General features: G+C 68.6%; 3 protein-coding genes across 10 annotated transcripts in view; all 3 read right to left on the bottom strand.

Moving 5' to 3' along the window:
- LOC132517165 (cysteine-rich protein 1) lies at positions 1-5,341 on the bottom strand. 2 transcript variants are annotated; one of them, XM_060143893.1, is made up of 6 exons: positions 2,185-2,927; positions 1,513-1,578; positions 517-611; positions 388-445; positions 261-307; positions 1-135 (listed from the first exon to the last, which is right to left on the bottom strand). In XM_060143893.1, the coding sequence occupies exons 1-5, from the start codon at positions 2,288-2,290 to the stop codon at positions 267-269; spliced, it is 366 nt and encodes a 121-aa protein (XP_059999876.1). In that variant the 5' UTR covers positions 2,291-2,927; the 3' UTR covers positions 1-135; positions 261-266. The 2 variants fall into 2 exon arrangements, with proteins under 2 accessions (XP_059999876.1, XP_059999964.1); XM_060143981.1 differs by lacking the exon at positions 388-445 and having other exon boundaries at positions 2,185-5,341.
- Positions 5,342-8,676: 3,335 nt separating this feature from the next.
- Positions 8,677-14,227, bottom strand: LOC132517110 (cysteine-rich protein 2-like). Its single transcript, XM_060143766.1, is given in 9 exon segments — positions 8,677-9,311; positions 9,394-9,451; positions 9,771-9,865; positions 9,945-10,013; positions 10,096-10,236; positions 10,593-10,650; positions 10,731-10,825; positions 13,802-13,916; positions 13,919-14,227. Coding segments are annotated over 9 exon segments (930 nt in total). The 5' UTR covers positions 14,150-14,227; the 3' UTR covers positions 8,677-9,243.
- A 3,872-nt stretch (positions 14,228-18,099) lies between these two features.
- Positions 18,100-20,237, bottom strand: part of MTA1 (metastasis associated 1) — a 37,655-nt gene continuing 35,517 nt past the window's right edge. For all 7 annotated transcript variants that reach the window (XM_060144349.1, XM_060144529.1, XM_060144437.1 and 4 more), the window contains 3 exons: positions 18,855-18,886; positions 18,416-18,567; positions 18,100-18,327 (listed from right to left, as the gene is read on the bottom strand). In XM_060144349.1, coding sequence (XP_060000332.1) covers positions 18,177-18,327; positions 18,416-18,567; positions 18,855-18,886 — 335 coding nt within the window. In that variant the 3' untranslated portion in view covers positions 18,100-18,176. The remainder of the gene's footprint in view (positions 18,328-18,415; positions 18,568-18,854; positions 18,887-20,237) is intronic.

Genomic DNA, 20,237 nt, shown 5'->3' on the forward strand with positions numbered 1-20,237 from the left:
TAGGTCTTCCAAGTGTCCGGGTTTATTGAGGGCTTGAGGGTCTACAGGGGAGCCCCAGGTGCCTGTGGGGAGGGCCTGCCATCGGCCTAGAGGGGCAGCGGCCCGGCGGGCAGCCAGGGATGGGGTCTCCAAAACCTGTGCAGAGAGACAGGGACAGAGGTGAGTGCAGGCCCCAGGAGTGGTCGGTCCTCACTCAGGGTGGGGGAACCCCACTCTCAGGGCTGGCTGGGCTGGGCAGGGCAAGGGGGAGGGGGGTGTACCTGGGTTTACTTGAAAGTGTGGCTCTCTGCCCCACCGCGCCCGAAGCCTGCGGGGAAGCAGTGGGCGGGTTAGGGGTGGCCAGGGGCTGTGGGGGTCAGGGTCAGGTGGGGGCTGCGGGGAGCATACCTTTGGGGCCGAACATGGCCGCGTAGCAGGGATGGTTGCAATAGGGCTTGCCTTCATGCTGCGGAGAGAGGCGCATGAGGGCCTGTCACCCCTCCCCCATGCCCCGGCCTCCCTCCAGGCCCCACCTACCTCGGCGTGAGACCCCGAGGTCAGCGTCTTTCCACATTTCTCACACTTCAGGCAAGGGCGATGCCAGTCCTTCCCCAGGGAGGTCACCCGCTCAGCTGCAGAGGGACAGACATGCCCCCCGCCCCGTGAGGTGAGACACTGCTCCTGGGACACGGGGCACACCCACCTGCTCGCACAGCGCCTTCTCCAGCCACCTCTGCTCAAGGCCTCGCCCACGCATGCCCGGTGGCCCACCCAAGGTCTCAGCGGCACCTGTGCCCCACGGGGGGAGAGGGGCACCTCCAGTCCCCAACCAGTCCCGCCCAACTAGCGGGGGTGGGCGCCGGCCCTGAGCGCGCCCCTGAGGGCTTGGGTGGGGCTGCAGGAGGAGGCGAGGGGGCCTTGGGTCGGGACCCGGGCCGGCTACCGGGTTGAGCCCTCCGCCTCTGCACCGGTGACGGCGGTGGGGCCTAAGGGGCGCCCTTCCCCGTGGCGAGGCGGGGGGACTTCCCACCTCCTCCTGCCCTTCCCCTGGGTGGGCCCCGGGGCGCGGGACAGGAAGGCCGCGCCCGGGATCTGAGCGCGCCTGGTCTCGCGCCCGGGACGCCGGTTTCCGAGTCTGTTTCTACTTAGCGCTGGGAGGGGCGGCCAGAGCCCCGCGTTCCTTCCTACCCCTCGGGGTCCCCGCCCAGGGCGCGCGCGAGAGGAGGCTAGAGAGCGCAACCCGGAGACGGGAGACCCAGAGACGGGCAGACTCAGAGACGGGAGGCCCAGAGGGACCCGGAGAGACAGCGGGGCACAGAGATGGAGGGCCGTCCGACGCAGGGGTCCCGACCCGCACATCCAGGCGGCCGCGGGCAAGGCTGAGGCGTCGCCCCGAGGCGGTGCCCCAAGTCCCCCTGCGCCCCCGGCCCACCTGAGCGGCCCCGCGGCGGGGACCCTGGGCCGCGCTTCCGCGTGGGGCGGCTCAGGGACCCACAGTTCGAGCCGGGGAGGGTGGGGGTGGAGTGCGCTCACCAAAGTACACCTCTTTGTTGCACTTGGGGCACTTGGGCATGGTGGCGCCGGGTCCGGGTCGGGTGGCTGGGCGGGAGCAGAGCGGAGCGCGGGACTGGGTGGGTCGCGCCAGGTCCTCGCCTTTCAAGCACCCCGGGACCCCGCCCCTTTGGGACCCGCCCCTAGCGCCCCGCCCCCTGAGCCCTGGACTTGGGCCCGGAGGCCTCGGACCCAAGCCAGCAGACCGAGAAAGGTCATCTGGTCCACGCCCGCTTTGGGGTACGACCCGGGCCTAGCCGACGACAGAGCGTGATCCGAGCAGTGCAGGAGATCCGTGGGGACTCACTGAAGGGGCGGGGCTGGCGCACCCGGAGGAGCCCCGCCCCTCGCCCTGGACTCTGGACTCGCCGGGTCCAGGATCTGGGGCAGTGGGGCTCCCCAAGAGCAGGAGGGAGCACCCCACCCCCAGCCCCAGATATGCCGGAGCCAGGGAGGGAACCGGTCACCTCTAAAATGCAAAGAGATGCAAACCAGCGTGTCCCCTTCCCCCGATGGAGGTTTGGGGACACCTGCCAGGGGAGTCTCAGCCTGGTAGCCCTCCCCCAGGAACTCCCCGCGGCCTCCATCACGCGCGGGGCCAGGAGGACCGCCCCGCTCCGCCCCGCCCCAGTTCCCCACCCCCGAGGGACATACCGGTCTCTCTCACGCGCCCCACCTCAGACCCGCCCCTGGAAGTCCATCGGACCGCAGCGGGAACGTCCCCAGGGAATTCAGAAGAGGGGACTCCGCGACGGGGCATCCATTTTCTCCACGGGGACAGCCATCGGCTGCGGGGGCTGGGGGTTCTGTGGCGGGAAGTGGATGCGGCGACGCCCAGGCCGGCCCAGGCCGTCTGGGAGATGCCGGGGCCGGCGGGGGAGGGGTCTTTATCTCTGCGGGAAGCGCCGAGTGCAGAGCGGTCCAAGTCGTTCGTCCAAGGAAAGCGGGAGCGGCCCTGGAGCCTCCGCCGTGCCAGGCAGAGACCGCGGACCCCACCCGCCCCAGGAATGGGCGAAGACCTAGGGGGCTGGCTCTCTCGCGGGCTGCGGGGTCCTAGGCCAGCCTCTGCGGACCAGCGGAGAGGCCTGCATCTCAAGGGGGTGGGGCCCTCGAGGGGAGGCGGCTGGCCAGCCTCCCATCTGCCCCTTAGCCCAGGCTGAGGTGGAGGCCTGGGTGGGGTCCCAGTGCTCTGTGCCCTGTAGGACTCTGCCTGGGCCAACCCTCCTCCATCACTGTCACCCAGGCCACCTCCCTAGCCGTGTCTCCATCCTACACCCTGAACCTTTACCAGCACCAGCGTCCTCATGTGCCCTCAACCATCTCGCCAAACAAAACGTCATCTCTGGGCCTGTCCAGGCCCTGTCCCCATGGAGGGTGCTGGAGACCATCCTCTGACAGGGCCCAGGAGCTCCGGCCTCCCCACGCAGTGACGCCCTCACCCTTACCACCTGCTGCGAGCAGCCCCCCCCCCCCAGAGTCTGGCAACGGGACCAGGAGTGGAAGCCGTGGCTGCCTCCACCCCGACGGCGCCCCACCAGGCCCGGGTCGGGGTGACGGTGAGAGCTCCAAGCCTTCAAGGGTAAGGGAGGCCGGCCGCACCCCAGCCTCGGTGAGGAGGACGGCCCACTGGACCCCACACTCCCGCGGCGGGCCCCCCACACCGCTCTCCAGTCACTCCCACCTCCCTGGGACCCCCTCTCTGAGGCCACAGTTCTGCCCCCCCACCCCGGGAGCTGTGCAAGCCCCGGGGTCCACAAGGTGGGTAGCCCCGGTGCCCGGCTGCCCGCTGCCCTCAGGAGGCGGTGCACGCCCTGCCCTGCACTGGTGGAGCTCCGGGCCTGGAGCCTCAACACCCTCTCTGCCTGGCACAGGGGCACCTCAGCATGGTTTCTGGAGCCGACACCACCGGCCCAACCTTCCCACAACCCCCACCCGGCCCTTGATGTCTCCTTGGCCTGCGCCTGATGCCACCAGGCCAGGCCAGGAACAGGAGGTGGTCCTGGCTTCCCTCATCTCCTGGCTCCATGATCCAGAGAGCAAGGTGGGCAGGAAAGAAAGCAGGAGAGTGCCGGGGGGTGGGGGGGTGGACGGGGCACACAGAGACACAGACACAGCTAGGAAATGCAGACAGGTAGAAGCAGCGAGAGGGGAGGAAGGGCAAAGACCCCTGGTGATGGAGAGGACCGCGTGGGCAGGGGGCACGGGGCAGGACACTCTGGGGTAGGTGGGCGTCTGTCACAGCAGATCCCGGGCATCAGGCCACACGTGTTGCACGCACCGCCTTGCAGATCCCTGAGAAGGCTGCCCCAAGTGGGTGTGCCAGGCAGAGGTCAACTCCACCGGGATGATGAGCTGGGGGGGGGACAGTGACCGACAGGTTGCCTGGATGCGCACGCGTGTGTCCCAGTGCCTTCCTGGGTGGGCGTATCCATCAGGGTGTCTCTCGGGGCATGCGTGCATGAGGCCCTTCTCTGAGCAGCTGCCTTCCCATGTTTCTGCCCGGCCCACACCCCCAGCCCACTCAGGGCTCCGGGCCAGGTGGGGCTGTGAGCCGGCTTGTCTGCCCTCCACACACCTGGCCCCAGGGATGACGCCTCCACACCACCAACACTGGGACTCCAAACCCGCCTGACCCTGGGGGTGGGCGGAGCTGAGAGCCCCCCCTTGATAAGCAGGGTGATGAATCTCTTCTTGGCCTTCCCCGCTGTTATTGCCATTGCCATGGTCACAGCACGGGCCCCTGTGGGGAGGATGCCAGGGGGGGCCGAGGGCCATGGGCGTTGCCCTCTGGTTGCTACATAGCACGGTTTTTCCAGACACACACACACACACACACACACACACACACACACACACACACACACACACACACACACTGCCTGGAACCGTCCCAAAGCTTCGGTCACAGACTGACGTGTCCCTTCAACTCCCCCAGCTCCCTGTCTGTCCTGCCCACCTGTGGGGGTGGGGACCCCTCCAGCTGCAGACCCCCCAGCACTGGGGGACTGTGGTGGGTGGACAGATCCTTCAGCCCCCTAGACTCTATGGCCAGGCACACCCCCATTTGAGGCTTGACTGGGTGCCCATCAGGGCCCTGACAGTCCCTCCAGGAACAGGCTTCTTGCTTCCATGGGCTCACCTGCCCAGGATGCACTTGTGGGGGAGTGGCAATGGCCTGGCCCAAGGTCAACCAGACTCGGGACCACCGGTCCAGTTCAAGACCCAGATCTGCCTTGCCTGGCCCTCCACCCCTTTCCTTACTCTTTTGGGGCCCTAGTGGCATTTGCTGCACAAACCCATGGAAGGCACGGAGTGAAGCACCTCGCACACCCCAAGATGCAGCCCGCCCCAGCGCTACCAGCACCGTGGCCCTGCGCTCTTCTCCCTCTCAGCACTGGCTGGAGGCACAGGGGCTGCGTCTGGAGTGTGAGGGACAGCGGCCAGGACGGCTACTTGCCCCAGGCTGCTCTGTGCCCAGAATGTCCACCCTGCCCCAAGCCAGCCTAAGGGCATCCAGGGCCCTGAGACCGGGGGGGGGGGGGGGGGAGGTCACTGCGGAGTTCTGGCTGCCTGGCCAAAGCCACCTCCACACGCTCACCCTCTCTCTGCGCACTCCCGCGCCCTCGCCTGCTGAAGCTCCGCCCAGGCTCAGCTGGAGACCCAGATGGCAACGGGCAGGACCCTGCCCTGCCGCAGAATGCTGGATGCAGAGGGCCAGGCTGGGGCCCCAGGGCAGGGCTTGCCTGGGCTCCAGGCGCCGGGAGAACTGGTGAAGGCAGGGCTGGGCCCCAGTGACCGCTGAGGAATCCACCAGGAGAGCTCTGCCCCTCAGGGCTGGACAGACACCCCCCCCCCCGGCACACACCCCCCCACCCCCACCCCCCGTCATGCCATACACTGTGACACTTGCCTCTGGCCTCTTCCCTACCATTCTCAAAGCCCCCACCCAGTGCCCAGTGCCCCAGTCTCCGGGCTCCCTCCTCAGTGTGGACAGGTGTAAGGATGTCCCCTGCTAGGGCTGGAGGCCAGCAGGGCCTGTCTGGTGTTCCTGCACCCAGATGCCCTGCAGGGCCAACATGTGCTCCAGGACCACTGCTGAGCCCTGGGCCAGAGCTGGCTTCCTGCCCCCAGAGGCCACCCCTCCCTGCCCTTCCCCCAGGCCCGGCTGAGTCTTGAGTCGTGGAGACTCAGACATTCCCAGGGCCTATTTTTAACAGCTTGTCTCCCGGGGCCCCTTGTCTGGCCCGAGGTCCTGCCCCGGGCGGCCCTGGGGCTGGGGAAGGGAACGGACTCTGTGCTTTCCCAGAAGGACGCTGATCCTGTCCACCAGGCCACGGCCTGGCCAGGGTAGGAGAAGACCCCTCTCCTCCTCTGCTGGAAGCAGGCGTGGGATGCAGAGGGGCTGGGGTAGAGGGATGCGGGCACCTACAGCCTTGAGTTCCCTCAGCCCGCCCTGCCCTCCCCCTCCCCCCACCCCCACCCCAGGCTGAGCCTAGTTCCGGGAATCTCTGTGCCCTGGAGCCAAAGCCCATGCAGCAGCGCCTCAAATTCCAGCCTCATCAGCCCAGCAGCTGGGCATGTTCACGGCCACAGACCCACCCCTGCAGCCAGCTGGGCCCTGAGAAAACGTGCTGCCCACACCTGGCCGCCCAGGTCTCCCGCCAGTCCTTGCCTGTCCCAGCTCCCAGAGGCCCAGAGCCGGGGTCACAGGCACTAGGTGACTTCCTGACCCTTAGCACCCAGGGGGCCACAGCCCATGACCAGTGCGCCGGTGCTTGGAAAAAGGTCATGCTCCCTCAGGCCTAGAGCAGCTCAGCCAGGCTAGCCTAGCTGGGTGGGGTCCCCAGGGAGCCTCCAACAGCAGAGGCCCAGGGGAAGGTGGGGGCCTAGGGCAGGGGATTCTGGGCCTCAGGGAAGTGGAGGCCGAGGGAGCTGCAGTCCCCACAGAGATGCCTGGAGGGTGGGGGTACCAGCTAGGGCCCAGGTCTGAAATGGGGTGCAGGGTGGGTCTTGGAGGGTCCTGGCGAGGAAGTGGGGAAGACTGGACCGGTGGGAGGTGGGGTACAGCTGGGGAGCAGGATGGCGGAGGAGGCCCGGGCGCTGTGCCCAGCCCTGGGGTTCTGGATAGAACAGAGGTGGTTAGATGGCATTTCAGGGCCGCCTCAACTGGCTGGGACCGGGCTGGAGGGGTGGGGGTGGAGGCCGGGCGGGGGTGGGGGGAGGTGGAGAAGGCGGCACACCGTACGGGCCTCCCCTGCGTCTTGCAGGGGCGCCCGAGGAAACACCTGGCTTGTGGGGAGGCTTCCTGGAGCTAGTGTCACCAAGAGAGCCCCGGCAGCGCAGGGCCACCCGCGGCCCCCACCGACGACACCCAGCGACCGCGAAGAGACAGACGGTACCGGCCCCGCCCCGATTTCCATGACAACCCCGCGGAAACAAACACGGAGGCGCGACCCCCTCCGCACGCAGGAAGTGGAACGCGCCCTCCCGGGCCAGAACCCGGCAGTGGGAGGGCACTGCGTCCCTGGCAGGGCTGGGCCGATCCTCCCTCCAGGCGACCCCGGCAGCCCTCGCCCCACCCCCCCAGGGCGGGCCTTCACACGAGAATAGGCCCCGCCCTTCCCCGGCTTTTGGGGAAGGGCGCGCCGCAGATCAAGTCTTCCCCTACGCAGTTTCCCCTGGAGCCTCCTGGAGGAGGGGCCCCGGCTGTGCTCTCAGCAGCCCCTAACCGGCCGGACGACAGGAATTTCCCATCCGACACCGGGAGCCCTCAGCGAGGGCGGGCCTGGGGGTGCTCAGGGAAGCCTGAGTTCTTCCCCAAACGACCCCCCAACCAAGGAGCCTCGTGCTGGCGGGAGGGAGGTGGGAATGTGGAGGGGTGTTGTCCCAGCCCCTCCTCCGAGCGTGCTTGCCCGAACCTCCCCTCTGCCTGGGGTGGGAACTGGGTGCCCTTGGGGCACCTGCTCCAGCGCCTCCCATCCCCAGGGCAGGCCGACCCACCCTGCACATCCTGGCTGCGCTCCAGGCGCCGGCCAGGTACGAGGAGACGCTGCCGCCCACGCTGGGCGCCTGGACTGGCCAGGAGGAGGGCGGCTTGGCACTGCAGACACCAGGAGCCGGCCCTCCACCCCAGGGACACGGTTGGCTGCTCGAGGGACAATGAGCCGGGCACCCAGGCTCAGCTGTGTCTGGGCCCGCGTACTGGAGGGCGGGCCAGGCACGGGCCTGTGCCACGGGCTGGGGCGCTGGGAGCTGTCCCTGGGGGCAGGGCACGTGGGGAGCCGGCTGCCTATGGTGCTGGGGACACGGGCCCAGATTGAGCAGGCCCGGATGACGCTCCCGGCTCGGGGAGGGCGAGGCATCTGGGGGTGGGGTGCTGGGAGCAGGCCAGGGCAGGGCTGAGCACTGGAGGGCAGGTCTCCGAGGGTTCTGCCCCCGCGCCCAGCGTGGAAGAGAAGGGGCGCCCTCTGGTGGGCTGCCCGGGAGCCAGCAGGTAAAGGGAAGGCAGACGAGGAGGAGAGGCCTCCTCCCAGCTACTGAGAGTTCCGGGTTGCAAAGGCAGAGCCTGGACAGCCTGGGGAGGCCAGAGGTGAGTCCATCAACACTGCAAGCCCAGACGCAGATGCTGTTCAGGCAGGAGCCCCTAGGCCTCTCCTCCAGACTGCCCACGTTCTGTCCCTGGGCTCCCACCAATGCCGGGGCCGGCCGACCACGCTCAGCCTCGCTCCCCCAAACCCTCTGTACTTCCAGGCTCCTCCTCGTCCCTGACCACCCTTCACCGGCTTCTCCCCCTGCAGAGGACCCCTCCTCTGCTCACCTGCCCCCTCTCCCTCCACATGCCATGCCCTCTGCTCTTTCCCGAGGCTGACCTCTCCCTCTGGGTCTCTGATGGATCAGAGGACCCCCTGGTTTTGGTGCCCATGTCTGGGGACCAGGACCCCACCCCCGGATGCCTCCCACCCTCCCCACGTCCAGCTAGTCTGGTCCCTCTCAGGGGCCCAGCCCACCTCAGTGTCGGCACCACAGCCTAAATCAGCGCCTCCCCGCCTCCCAGCCACGACCACCGCCGTTGGGAAGAGGACCCCCGGACGAAGGGACGCTATCCCGGCTTCACACCCATGCCACAGACACAGACACAGTGCGGGGTTGTGCGATCCTCAAACCTTTCATTGACGGCAGAACGCCCGGCAGTCGAATGTGAGCCACGTGAGGGCGGCGGGCGGGCGCTTGCGAGGCAGGGTGGGAGGCGGGCAGAGGGCTCCTGGCAGGGATGTCCCTCCACCGTTGGGACACTGTGAGGGGCGTGGCTGTGGCTGTCACGGGCAGGGGGAGCATAAATAACACTGTGGGCAGGACTCGGGCAGCAGGAGGGGGAGCGTGGGGCGGCCACCTCAGAAAGACCCACCCAGGCCACAGGGACGTTCAGGGACGTGTGGGCCGTGAGATACAGACATGGGGACACGGGGGGCCAGGAGGACACAAAAGGGGTGACGGGTGGCTGGGGACACAAAGGCAGACACACCCAGGGAGACAGGGTTGGTGGGCAGGGCTCTGGAGTCAGCTCAGGGGCTTCCTCCCCAACACGCAGGCCCTGGACTCGCAGGTGCTGAGGTGGGACTGGGCGGCGGTCACTCTCCCCTCGTAGCCAAGCAGTGGGCCCCTGGCCAGGGGCCTGCGCAGGCGGGCCAATGCCCCGCAGAAGGGCCTGCGGGCCTAGGGCTGAACCTTGCCCTCTGGGTCCTTGTCATAGATGTAGCTGCCAACAGCTCCGGTGTTCACCCCTGTGGGGAGAGGGGCAAGGGTGGTAGGGGAGGGGTGGAGGAAGGGGGACCCCGCATCCCAGACCCTCCTGGCCACACTCACCCTTGGGTCCGAAAAGTATTCCGTAGCAGGGCTTGTGGCAGTAGGGCTGGCCGTCGTGCTAGGGACGAGATGCGGGGGGGGGGTGGTGAGAAGCGAGGGCCACGGAGTCCACACTCCCCACTCCCCCTGGTGGCTTCCTCCGGGTCTCCCTGAACCCTCGAGTTCTCAAAGCCTTGGCCAGGTCGGCTCACCTTGGGGGAGCTGGAGGGGAGGACAGCGCCGCCACGCCACGCCACGCCACGCAGCACTGCGCGCACGCTAGCCACGAGGCTGGCCACCAGGGGACAACGCCCACCGCCCGGCACCCGCCTCCCCCGCCGCCCGTCCCCGGCAGCTGCGCGCCCCGCCCCCAACCGTCCGGCCGGCGCCCCTCTCACCTCCGCGTGCCCGCCTGGGGTCAGCGTCTTCCCGCAGCGCTCACAGCGCAGGCAGGGCCGGTGCCAGTCCTTGCCCAGAGACGTCACCTTCTCGGCTGGGGACGGGAGAGGTGGTGAGGTCGGGGGCCCCCCTGGCGGAGACCTCCCAGGCTGGGGGTGGGCGCGGCCACTCACCAAAGTAGACCCTCTTGTTGCAGCGAGGACACATGTTGGGTTCCCCGGTGAACGTGGTGACGCTGGAGGCTGGGGGGGGGAGGAGTCAGGACGGGGCACAGCGGCTCCGACGCCCCGGCCCCCCTGCCCCCGGGAACTCAGCCCAGCCCACCTTTGCTGGGCCCCTTCGGGGGGCCGCTGGCCTTCCGCTCCTCAGCTCGGGCCACGGGGACCTCGATGGGGCCAGTGACCTGCGGTTTCTCGGCAGAGGGCTTCTCGTAGATGTAGGAGCCGGCACCTCCGATATTCACCCCTGTGAGGTGGCAGGCGCTGTAGGGGGGGTGGCCAGTGGGCTCGCCCACCACCCAGCCCTCACAGCCACCCCCCAACTTCTCAGAAAAGGGTCCTCCACGGCCCACTGTGGGGTCAGGACCCCCACCCAGAGGGCAGCCGTGGACTGCAGATTTCCGGGAAAGGCACGGAGGATGCTGGTCCTTCGAGGACGGGAGGGGCCAGCATGGGGAAGGAGACAAGGGGGCCGGGGGAATCCGAGGGTCCACAGCGTCCCGCCAGGCCAGCCCCAAGTCTCTGCTGGGCCGAGGATCGGCACTGGCCACGTCCCCCAGCGCTGGAGTAGATCACACGCCGTGGCGCCCCACCCAGGCTCACCTTTGGGTCCGAACAACGTGGCATAGCAGGGCTTGTGGCAGAAGGGCTTCCCGTCATGCTAGGCAGAGGGCAGGGCATGAGGGCGGGGGCCGGGCCTGGGCTCCCCGGCCCCCCTCCCTGCCCGGGGGAGGGGCTCACCTCGGCGTGGCCCCCTGGCGTCAGCGTCTTGCTGCAGTGCTCGCACCTGAGGCAGAATCTGTGCCAGTCTTTGCCCAGGGAGCTCACCTTCTCAGCTGCGGCGGGAGAGGGGTCAGGGCCCGCGCCCTCCTGCCCTCCCGCGCTCAGCCGCCTGCTGCCCCCGCTGTCCTGCCCGCTCCTGGGCAGCCTCTGCGCCGGGTCCCCTTCATCCCCACCCAGGAGCCACGTGGCACCTGCCTGCTCCCCCACCGTAACCACCTTCTGCTCCCCAGGGGCCCTGCTCTCCCTCTGGGTCTCAGGCACCCTCATCACCCTGGGTCACGGGCTGCAGCAGGGAACTTGGACGGGGTCCCAGCTCAAGCACCTGCTAATCCCCTCACCAGGACACCTGCCCCTCCCTCACACACATCCCCAAACCCTCCAATCAGGCCCTAATGGAGCTGGCAGAGCGCCCCCGCTGAAGGGTGGCCCCAAGCCTCCAGAACCCCTGCGAGAGGCCAGTCCCTGTCGCCACCATGGGACACCCGTGGGACAGGACGCCTGCCTGTCTATATTTGGCTTCCTCTCCCTAAGCTCTGAGCGCCCCCCCCCCCCCGCCTCTGGCTGCTGCTTTGGCACTCAAGGTCTGAGACCAGCTGCTGAGGGTCACGTTGGGGCCCCTCCCTGTCCCCTGCCCCAGGCTGGGGCTGCTGGGCCACCTCCCAGTGGACGGAAGCTGAGGCTTCCCCAGGGGAGCACAGCAGGAAAAGGGCGGAGGAGAGGGCAGGAAGAAAGGCCGGAGCTGAGTTGGAATTCCTCCCAACTGGAAAGGGGCCCGGCCAGAGGCATTGGGGAGGGGAGCAGGGGGGTCAGGTGGGCTGGGCCCCTTCCGCCCTGGCAGAATCTGGCCAAGCCCCAAGAAGAGGCCAAGGACCAGTGGCTCCTCTGGTCCCCCTCACAGAGGGGCCCCCACCTGGGCCAGGCCTCCCCCAGGGCCCCAGCAGAGCAGGGAGAGAGAGCCTGGCCAGGGGCACCCCGAGCCCCAGGTGGCCTGTGGGTGCTGCTGGAGGGCAGTGAGTCCCCCTGGTGGCCCAGGTTCGGAGCCCTGAGCGATGTCTCCCCACGGCCCTGGTGGAACCTGCTGGCCCCGGCCAGGGGCAGCACAAGCTTAGATCCCTCTGGCCACTCCACCAAGGAGGCTGGGACGCAGGCTGGCCAGGCCTCGCCCCAGGTCCATGCCAGGGCAGATGGGAGCTGGCTGAGCCCAAGGCGGGCTCGGATCCTCTCCCAGTTCTCCTTCTGGCCAGCGGCGGCCGAGGCAGCTGCAGCTCAGGGCTGCCAGAACCACTGGCTGGTTTGTAGGATGTGGCCACCTGGGGGCAGGGGAATGACCCTCAGACCCACTGGCCAGGTCGACGGCCACACATTACCGGCCCAAGTTGGGAAGGCAGAATCGATTGAGCCTAATGGCTCGGAAGGGAACCGGCCCTCACCCGGCTGCACGGTTGTTGGGGACACAAAGGCTCGGTGTCCCTGAGGTCACCCTGGGGTATCCTGGCCCAGGTTGCACTGTGCACACGCTTGGGGTGTAGGCTGCTGGGGTGAAGCCTTATTGGGGGTAGGCTGCTGGGGTGAAGCCTGATTGGGGGTGGGAGGGTCTGGCCCCCAGCCCTTTCCTCCACCAGGGCCTCCAGACCAGGACAGAAGCCAGCCGAGTCTGAGCCGCCTTTGTTTTCTGCTGGGAGCCGGCGGCCGCCCAAGCAGGCAGAAGCGCTTTTCCGGGCTGTCCACGGGACTGTCGGCCCGGTCCTGAGCTAGCATGACTGGGAGCAAAGTTGCGGGCAGCGGGGCTGGCAGGAGGACCCTGGCGCTGGCCCCCACCCTGAGCCTTACAGGATGAGCCCTGTCTGGGATGGGGACAGAGGGCTGGGCGGACTCCTGGGGAGGCATCCGGAAGCCCCTCGGCTTCCAGCCAGCCCAGAAGCACTCCAGGCCAAATCCGGTCCCTCCCCTCTGGGAACAGCAAACAACGTCGGCCTCCTCTGGCCTCCTCCTCGAGCTCTGGCCTGCTGGGAAGCCAAGTGGCCATCTTCACCTCGGCCTGTCCCCAGTCCAGACCCGGACCACTGCCCTTAGGATGACAACAGAAGGATCGGATCCCCCGTCTGTCCCTGTCTCTCCCTGCCCTTCTGGCCATCCTGGCTTGTGCCACCAAGTCTGTCTGTGTGGGCGTTGGTGGGAGGCTCGGTGGGCAGGGACTTCGCCGCCCTGGCAAAGTCGGATCAGCCAGGATGAGCGAGAGTGGGTGAGCCAGACAACAGGGTCAGAGCGCCAGAGTGTGGGTGAGCCAGTGCTGGGGGGGGCAGGTGCCGCCAACCCAGGGGGCATCCTGGCAGAGAGGACGCCCTCCTACCCAGCTACCTCCTCCTGAATGCCACTGTTCTGACCTTGAGGAAGCAGGGGGCCTGGCCACCTGGGCTCCAGCGTCCTCTCCTGCTTGTGGGGACTCGCTTGTCACCCCACCCCCGGGAAAGTCCTGGGGGGACGTGAACCAAGGAAAGGCGCGCGCTGGGACACGCAGGAGGTAGAGGCCAAGGTCGCCCCCGCGTGGACTGAGTCCAGACAGAGCCCAGCCCTAGCCCAGCCCCGCGTGGGCAGAGGTCGGGGTGGGGGCTGGGGGTCACGGGTCGAGGCCACGCCAGCCCGGCCACGTGTCCGCGGAAGGCGGGACTGGGGTCCGCGCGAAACGGCCGAGAGGGACAGGAGCGCGCGAGAAGCGCCCGGAGATTGCTGCCCCGCCCGACCCCGCCCCGCTCGGCACCGCCGGGAGAACCGCGATGCGCCCGCGAACCCAGAGCTCTCCCCCAAGCCCGGGCGTATTCTCGGGGGGACCACGCGCCCCCCCACCCGCCGGGCCTCGGGCCCCCGCCCCACCCCCATCGTCCACTTCGGGGTTCGGGCGTGGCCGCCCCCAGCTTGTCGCCGCTCCGCCCTTCAGCCGCACCCGCGTGGGCAGCGCGGCGAGCCGGGTCGGGGCCGCGCATCCTGAACCGAGAAGGGCGGCGGGGTGCTGGCCGGGCCCGGGCACTCACCGAAGTACACGGTCTTGTCGCACTTGGGGCACTTGGAGGCCATGGCCGGTGCGCTCCCGTTCAGCCCGTGTCCTCCGCCCGCGCCCGTCTCCCCGCCGCCGCCGCCGCCGCCGCCTCGCCCGCCCCGCCAGCCCCGCCCCGCCAGCCCCGCCCGACCGGCTGTCTGTGCTCCCATTGGTCTGCGTCCGGGGCGGGGCGTCGGGAGCCCGCCCTCGGGGTCCGGGCGCCGCGGGGGCGGGGGCGCACCTGCAGGGGCGGATGGGGGGCGACTGGACCCGCCGGGCGCCCCTGGGTCGCGCGCGCGAGGTGGCCTCTACCCAGGCCCGCCCTGTCCTCGCCTGTTTCCATGGCAACGTTGGGGCAGCCAGCCGGGCCGCGGGTGGGGCTGGGAGTCCGCGGCCCCCTCGACTGGGGGCGTCCTGGCCAGCGGGGGCCTCGGCCCGGAAGGGCGGCGTCGGGACAAGCAGACTGACTCCCCGACGGCGGACCGGTCCGCCCTGCCCGGTCCTGGCGCCCGAGTCCCCAAGGGAACCCTACCCCACCCTGCCGCGCGCCGCCACCCCGCTTCCCTTTGTTGCTCGGTTTCTATAGCAACGGCCTTGCGGTGGGATAGGAGCGGGATTCCGGGCGGGCGCGCCACCGGTCCAGGCCCGATCCCGGCCCCGCCGAACACTGTCAGTGGTGCTGAAGGCCCAGCGGGTGGAGGGCAGGGCGCCTGCCACTTCCAAAAACAGCGCGAGAGAAACTGCTGGAAGGGGGTTGGGGAGGGGATGCCTGGCACCGAGGGGACCCGCGGGGCTGTGCTGCAGGCTCTGAAGTTGTCCTCCCCAAGCTCTCCCACCCGAGGGCGGTAGGGAGGGGAGGAGAGGAGGGAGAGGAGATGTTGGGGCCCCTGGAGTGCCCCTTTCGCGGGTGCTGTGGCCGGCCAAATGGGCGGACCCTGCCGTCAGCTTCTACCCCTATCCCCTCCCCCGGCTCCCGCCACGGGCATCCCTCGTCTGGACCCCACTAGCTTAGGGCCCAGGGCCTCTGACCTCCAGCTTGGTGGTGCCGAAGCACCCTCCTGGAGGGCCGGGGAGCTAGGGATCTGCCAGCATTCGGGGTCTCTCCCCGGGGTCCACAGCCCTCCTGCCAACAGGGACCTACCTACCTGCCTGACCACTCCCACTCTCCCTACCTGCACCTGGAGCCATGCAGGACCCGGCCCTAACCCCGGGGTCTGGGGGACCTGGAGGACGCTGGGGCCACCTCCCAGGGGCTCTGCCTCCTCATGGGCTCTCCTCTGGACCTCCATCCCCAGCTCAGCCTCAAGTCCGGCAGATGGACAGACCCCCAAGCCCAGACGACTAGGCCCAGGCTGGGCAGCGGGCTCCAGCCCCCTCGCCCCCTGCCCTGTCTTTGAGGCTCTGTGCTGGACACTGAGGTCTGCCCCCCACTGCCCATTTCCTCTGCCTGGTGGCGTCCGGCGCCTCTCCTGGCCCCTGGTGCTAGCGTGTTCACAGTGGTTGGGTGAGCCAGTCTCACAGGGCAGTTTCATGGCAGCCCTGCCGCGGCCCTGCTCGCAGCGGTGCCCCCACCCATTGCACCCACACCCTTCAGCCAGTGCCATTTCCGTGAGGACAACAGCCCAGAAACATGTGGCCCCCCTCAGGCCTAACTGACCAGCCTGGCCGGCCCCCTCTCCCTTCGCACTCGGGCTCTGGTCCCGAGCCAGCCAGGGCAGAGACCAGAGAGGAGGCCTCAGCGGGCCCCCCTTCTTGGACAAGGTGGCCTGCAGGTCAGTCATTCACATCCCGCTCCTGGCTCAGGCTGGGTGTCCGGTGTCTCTGAATAATTCATGGGCCCACTGCCCCCCACTTGGCACCTGTTACCACCTCCTCTGTAGCTTGGGAGCCCCCGGGGACCCCCGGGCATCAGCCTCCGTGACTCCACCCCGCCCCTGAAATTTGCAGGACTGCTGTGGAGGGCGGACTGGTTGGGCACTGGTGTCGCCCAGCTTGGAGAGCGAATGGGGGTGGAGCAAAGGAATGGCGCTGGGCCCTGGCCAGATGCCCTGGAGCCAGGGAGGGGAGAGTGGGGCGGCGCAGGTGCCCTGCCACCCAGCTGCAGTGCCTGGGCTGGTGGCACCGGGGCTGTTGTGGGCCTGGCGGGAAGGGGCACAGATCGCGGGACACAGAGCAGCGGCATCTGCCTCTGAGGCCACTGAGGGCTAGGGACTGGGGCAGGTACAGGCCAGGCCAGCTCCTGGTGAGCAGGCCGTGGGGCTGGGTGAGGACAGCAAGTTCGTGGGAAGCAGGCAGGGCCTGCCCCGAGGTGGCCAGGCCAGGTGGCTAGGTGGTAAGGCAGGCCCCTCCCCTAGGGCCGCAGCGCTGGCAAATGGCACACGCAGGAGCCCAGTCTCGCTCTCCCACAGGACCCCCAGGGCTGCGCCCAGCGGTGGGCAGGCGTCCAGGCTGAGTCCCTTGTGGGGACTCTTGTCCCCCTGAGATGGCCCTGGCGCTGGGGGTTGTGGAGGAGACGGCTACAGCCCCCTGCCAGGCCCACGAGAACAGACCAAAGCTGGCAAACACTCCTGGGCACCCAAGAGCTTGCTCCCCCCGCCCACACCCGCCCCCACCCCGCCGCTAAGCCTCGGCTCAGACCCCCCAGCAGCGGAGAGGCGGACACGCAGCCCAGGCCCTGCCCAGCACAGTGCTGGGGTGGGGGCGGGGGACCCCCGGCTCCTGGCTCTCCGCAGGGCCTGCCTGTCCTTGGGACAGAGATCTCGACCAGCCTGGGGGGAGGGCCAGGTTGGGGGAAGGGAAGTCAGTACCGGGCCTGGGGAGAACCCTCCCTTCCCGTCCCCACCCCACCCCATCCTCAGGCCCCAGGACTGGAAAAGGCCCCGGAGGAAGCTAGTGTCTTTCTCAAGGTCACCAGCCTGGCCTCCCAGCCGTGCGCCGCACCCCCCCACCCCCCACCGCACTGACACTGCAACGAAGCCCTGGGGCAGCAGGGGCAGCAAGGGGTGGTGCCAGGACTGCAGATTAGAATTGGCTGTGGGGGGGCGGGTGCCACAGCCACTCCTCTGACACCCTGGCCCGCCACCCTGCGGGGCCCTGCAGCTGGGTCCTGGAAGGCCAGGACGCCCCTTATCTGTCTCCAGCGAGGGAGCAGGGTGGTTTCTATTTCAGTTCCCCAGCTGAGATGCCCACGCGTCACAGTGGGGCTGGAGGCACAGGAGGCAGAGCTCACGGAGGGGAGCCCCTCGGCTGGCGGAGGTTAGCGTGGCTCCCAGACCCCTCCCCACCGCGGCCTGGCCACACCTGTCCCCTGGGCCCGGAGCGGCTGTGTGGGGGCCAGCCGAGGCAGGATGTCTGAGAGCGGACTTGCTGAAATCTGAGCGAGCTCTCCCTGTGGAAACTCCACACCTGCTAGGGGTGGCCCTGCAGTTCCTGGCAAAAACCCGCAGACAGCTGGGGCAGGGCTCTGCCAGGAGCAGGCTGGCTGGCCGGCTGACCCAGCTAGGCTGGCTGCCCCGACGGAAGCCAGGCACCTGCCAGTCTGGGTCCCAGGCCAGGTCCAGACCACCCCCTGCCTTGAACAGACACAGAGGGTCTCCGCTCCCCCACCCCTGCCCCCGCCACCGAGTGAGCGCCAGCGAGCCCTGGCTGGACCTCTCCCTGCTCCCAGGGCCAGGTGGTGGGCATCGGGCCAGGGTCTCCGGGAGGCAGGTATGCGGGCCAGGCCTGCCACGCGCTGCTCGCCAGTGCCTCTCCCTGAGCGTCCTCCCCCATGGCGGGCCGGGGGAGCCCAGGCTGGGAGCGCTGGCTCTGCCCTGAGGGTGAGGTGGGCCCAAGACGGGGAGAGGACTGGGGACAAAAGACGCGGAAAGGGCTAGTTGGATTTTTTGTTTTTATGAGTTTTTTTTCTTTGTTTTTTTTTAATATGAAAATTACTTGAAAAGACAAGGGGCCAACCCCACCAGGCAGCTCAGCTGGCCACTGGCCACGCCGATCCTAACATTCCAGGTGTAAGTTACAGAGCTTAAATTCATCTACAAAAAAAGTAATAAAAATAAAATTTAAAATGGCACCTTCAACAGAACACAAGGAAACTCCCGGCCGGCCCGCAGGCCCGCGTCGCAGGGCGAGCGCTGGGGCGGCCCCTCAGCTCCGCTCCGGCCAAAAAGTAAACACAAGCTAAAAAGGTGACTCCTCGGTGGCCCTGGAGTAAGTTAGGCGGCGCTTCCCCCCCACCCCCGCTGGGGGCCGAGGAGCAGTCTCTCTGCAGGGGGGGGCGGGGGGGGCGGGGGGGGCACTACCGAAACCGGGCGGCGGGGCGGCGGGCGGGCGCGGTCTGCGGATGGAGGGCCTTGCGGGCAGGCGGGCGGCGCCTAGTCCTCGATGACGATGGGCTCGTCGTTGACAGGCGCTGGCGGGGCCGGCCGCAGCGGCAGGGTCTGGCTGGGGCGCAGGGCGATGGGCTTGTAGGGCCTGCGGGCCGCGCGCTTGGTCTCGGAGGACGAGAGCAGCTTGCGGATCTTCCTGTGATCGAGACACCGAGTGACGCAGACGAGTGACACGGACACGGTGGCCCCTGCCCCCTGCCCGCCGCTGGTCCTGGAGGCCCCACCTGGTCTCCTCGGTGGCCATATAGAACACGTCATCGGGGGCGTCGATCCAGTTCATCCGCCGCCGCTTGACGGGGGGCAGGGAGCCCCCCCGGATCAGCCGCACCTTGGTGGGGTACGCCTTCCCGTTGAGCAGCAGGTTCCGGCTTGGTCCCTGCGGTGGGGAGGCGCCAGGGGTCAGCCCGGGGCCTCCACGTGGGCACCCAGAAAGCCCGAGGTGGCGGTCCCAGCGGGGAGCATGGAGGCTTGGCCACCCCGGGCGGGGAGGGGGCCCTCCGAGGGCCATGGAGACCCGCCGCCTGCCCCTCCTCTGGTCCCACTGGGCCTCCCAGATGCTCCCATGCAGCGCCTGCAGGGCTGGGGGGCCTCCCCCAAAGGCCCGCAGGAGCTGTGGGAACACACGTGTGTACGAGTGTGGAGGACGGGGACCCTCCCTCTCACCATGTGCCTGGTCTGTCCGTGATTCGCCAAACCTGACAAGAGGGAGGAGAACAGGCTGTGAGGTCCGAGGCAAGGCACGTCCTGCACTCAACACGCTCGCTGAGGACCCGCAGCCGAGAAGCAGGAGACCTGGGGCCAGGTCCCCCCAGAGCCACAGCCCACACCCAGGCGGCGCTCTGGGTGGGGGCCCGGAGTCTCGGATCTGAGCTCGCTCCCTTGACTGGGCCGCGACAACCGGGGCCTGGTCTACGGTGGGTATAAATACAGTGGCGCCGGGCAGCCCCTCTGCAAGGCGGCCACTCCCCGGGCAGCACCACTCAGACCCCAGGAGGCCGGCTACCCTGGGCTTCCTCCCGAGGGGTCCCCAGCCCCCATCGCAAACCCTGGGGCCAGCCACCCAGGGAGGAGCTGATGGAAGCTCCCACGAGTGGCCAAGAGGCCAGGCTCTGGCCAGGGTTCCAGTGCTTCCACCCCACGGCCGGGGGTCTGCAGCCACAAGCAGCTGCCCCTCTGAAGGGGAAAGACGCCGTCCCAGGTCTCAGTCCACATTCCCAATGGGCGCCCGAGACCTGTGGCTCCCAGACACACGTGGGGCGAGTCTGTGGGCGGCCGTGGGAGCACGTGCCCATGAGGGCTGGTCTCCACCACTTGCGTCCTGCCAGAGGCCTCCCAGGACCAGCTCCTCCCAAAAGGGCCCCTTGGCCACGGTTCATCTCTTGACGAGCAGAGAAGAGCTGTCCAGCCCTCCCCTTTGCAAACCGCCTCCTAACTTGGAGTACCCCAACCCCGGCAGGGCAGAGGGAGGGGCCGTGGCACCCGGCCTGCAGCCCTCGAGGCCCTGTGCTACTTACCCAGGTAGGTGCCTACCAGAGGGATGGGTGGCGGAGGAAAGAAAGCACACGGTCAGCGTTACAGGGGAGCGCGTGCATGCGGCAGGCCCAGAGGGTGGATGCAGCCGCAGGCGTGTCCGTGGGCCTGTTAGCCCATTAAGGCCCCACCAGTGCCAGAGGCCGGGCCTCGCCCAGAGCCAGCCCCCGCCACCCGCTGCTGCCCCCGCTGCCCCACAGCACCCCAGGAGGCCAGCTGTGGCCTCCTCCCAGGGCTCATGTGCAGCCCCCGATATCCCCACCCGGGATCTGCACGCTGGGGCTGAAGTAGATAGGTATGGAAGCACATCGATCTCGGAAAACCCGACAGAAGCAAAACGGTTTCATCCCTCCCGCTAACTAACGGCTTTTTCACAGGTCGGACCACAAAGCCCAAAGCTGCCTGCTGATGAGCACGCGGCCCCTCACCCCCTTCTGTGGGTGTAATCAGACCATCCCCAGGGCACCTGTCGCAGTGGCAGATGAGCAGCCAGCCCCGCTGCTGGGACCAGGGGCT

Source organism: Lagenorhynchus albirostris, chromosome 1 (assembly GCF_949774975.1).
Source record: "Lagenorhynchus albirostris chromosome 1, mLagAlb1.1, whole genome shotgun sequence".
Classification (NCBI taxonomy): Eukaryota; Metazoa; Chordata; class Mammalia; order Artiodactyla; family Delphinidae; genus Lagenorhynchus; species Lagenorhynchus albirostris.

Bases quoted from the DNA above. Each gene is read 5' to 3' on its own strand.
- LOC132517165 (XM_060143893.1), bottom strand. From the start codon at position 2,290: ATGCCCCGTCGCGGAGTCCCCTCTTCTGAATTCCCTGGGGACGTTCCC. The intron at 446-516 runs GTAGGTGGGGCC...CTCTCTCCGCAG, and splicing joins CCTCGGGGTCTCACGCCGAG to CATGAAGGCAAGCCCTATTG. The intron at 308-387 runs GTATGCTCCCCG...GCTTCCCCGCAG, and splicing joins GGCCATGTTCGGCCCCAAAG to GCTTCGGGCGCGGTGGGGCA.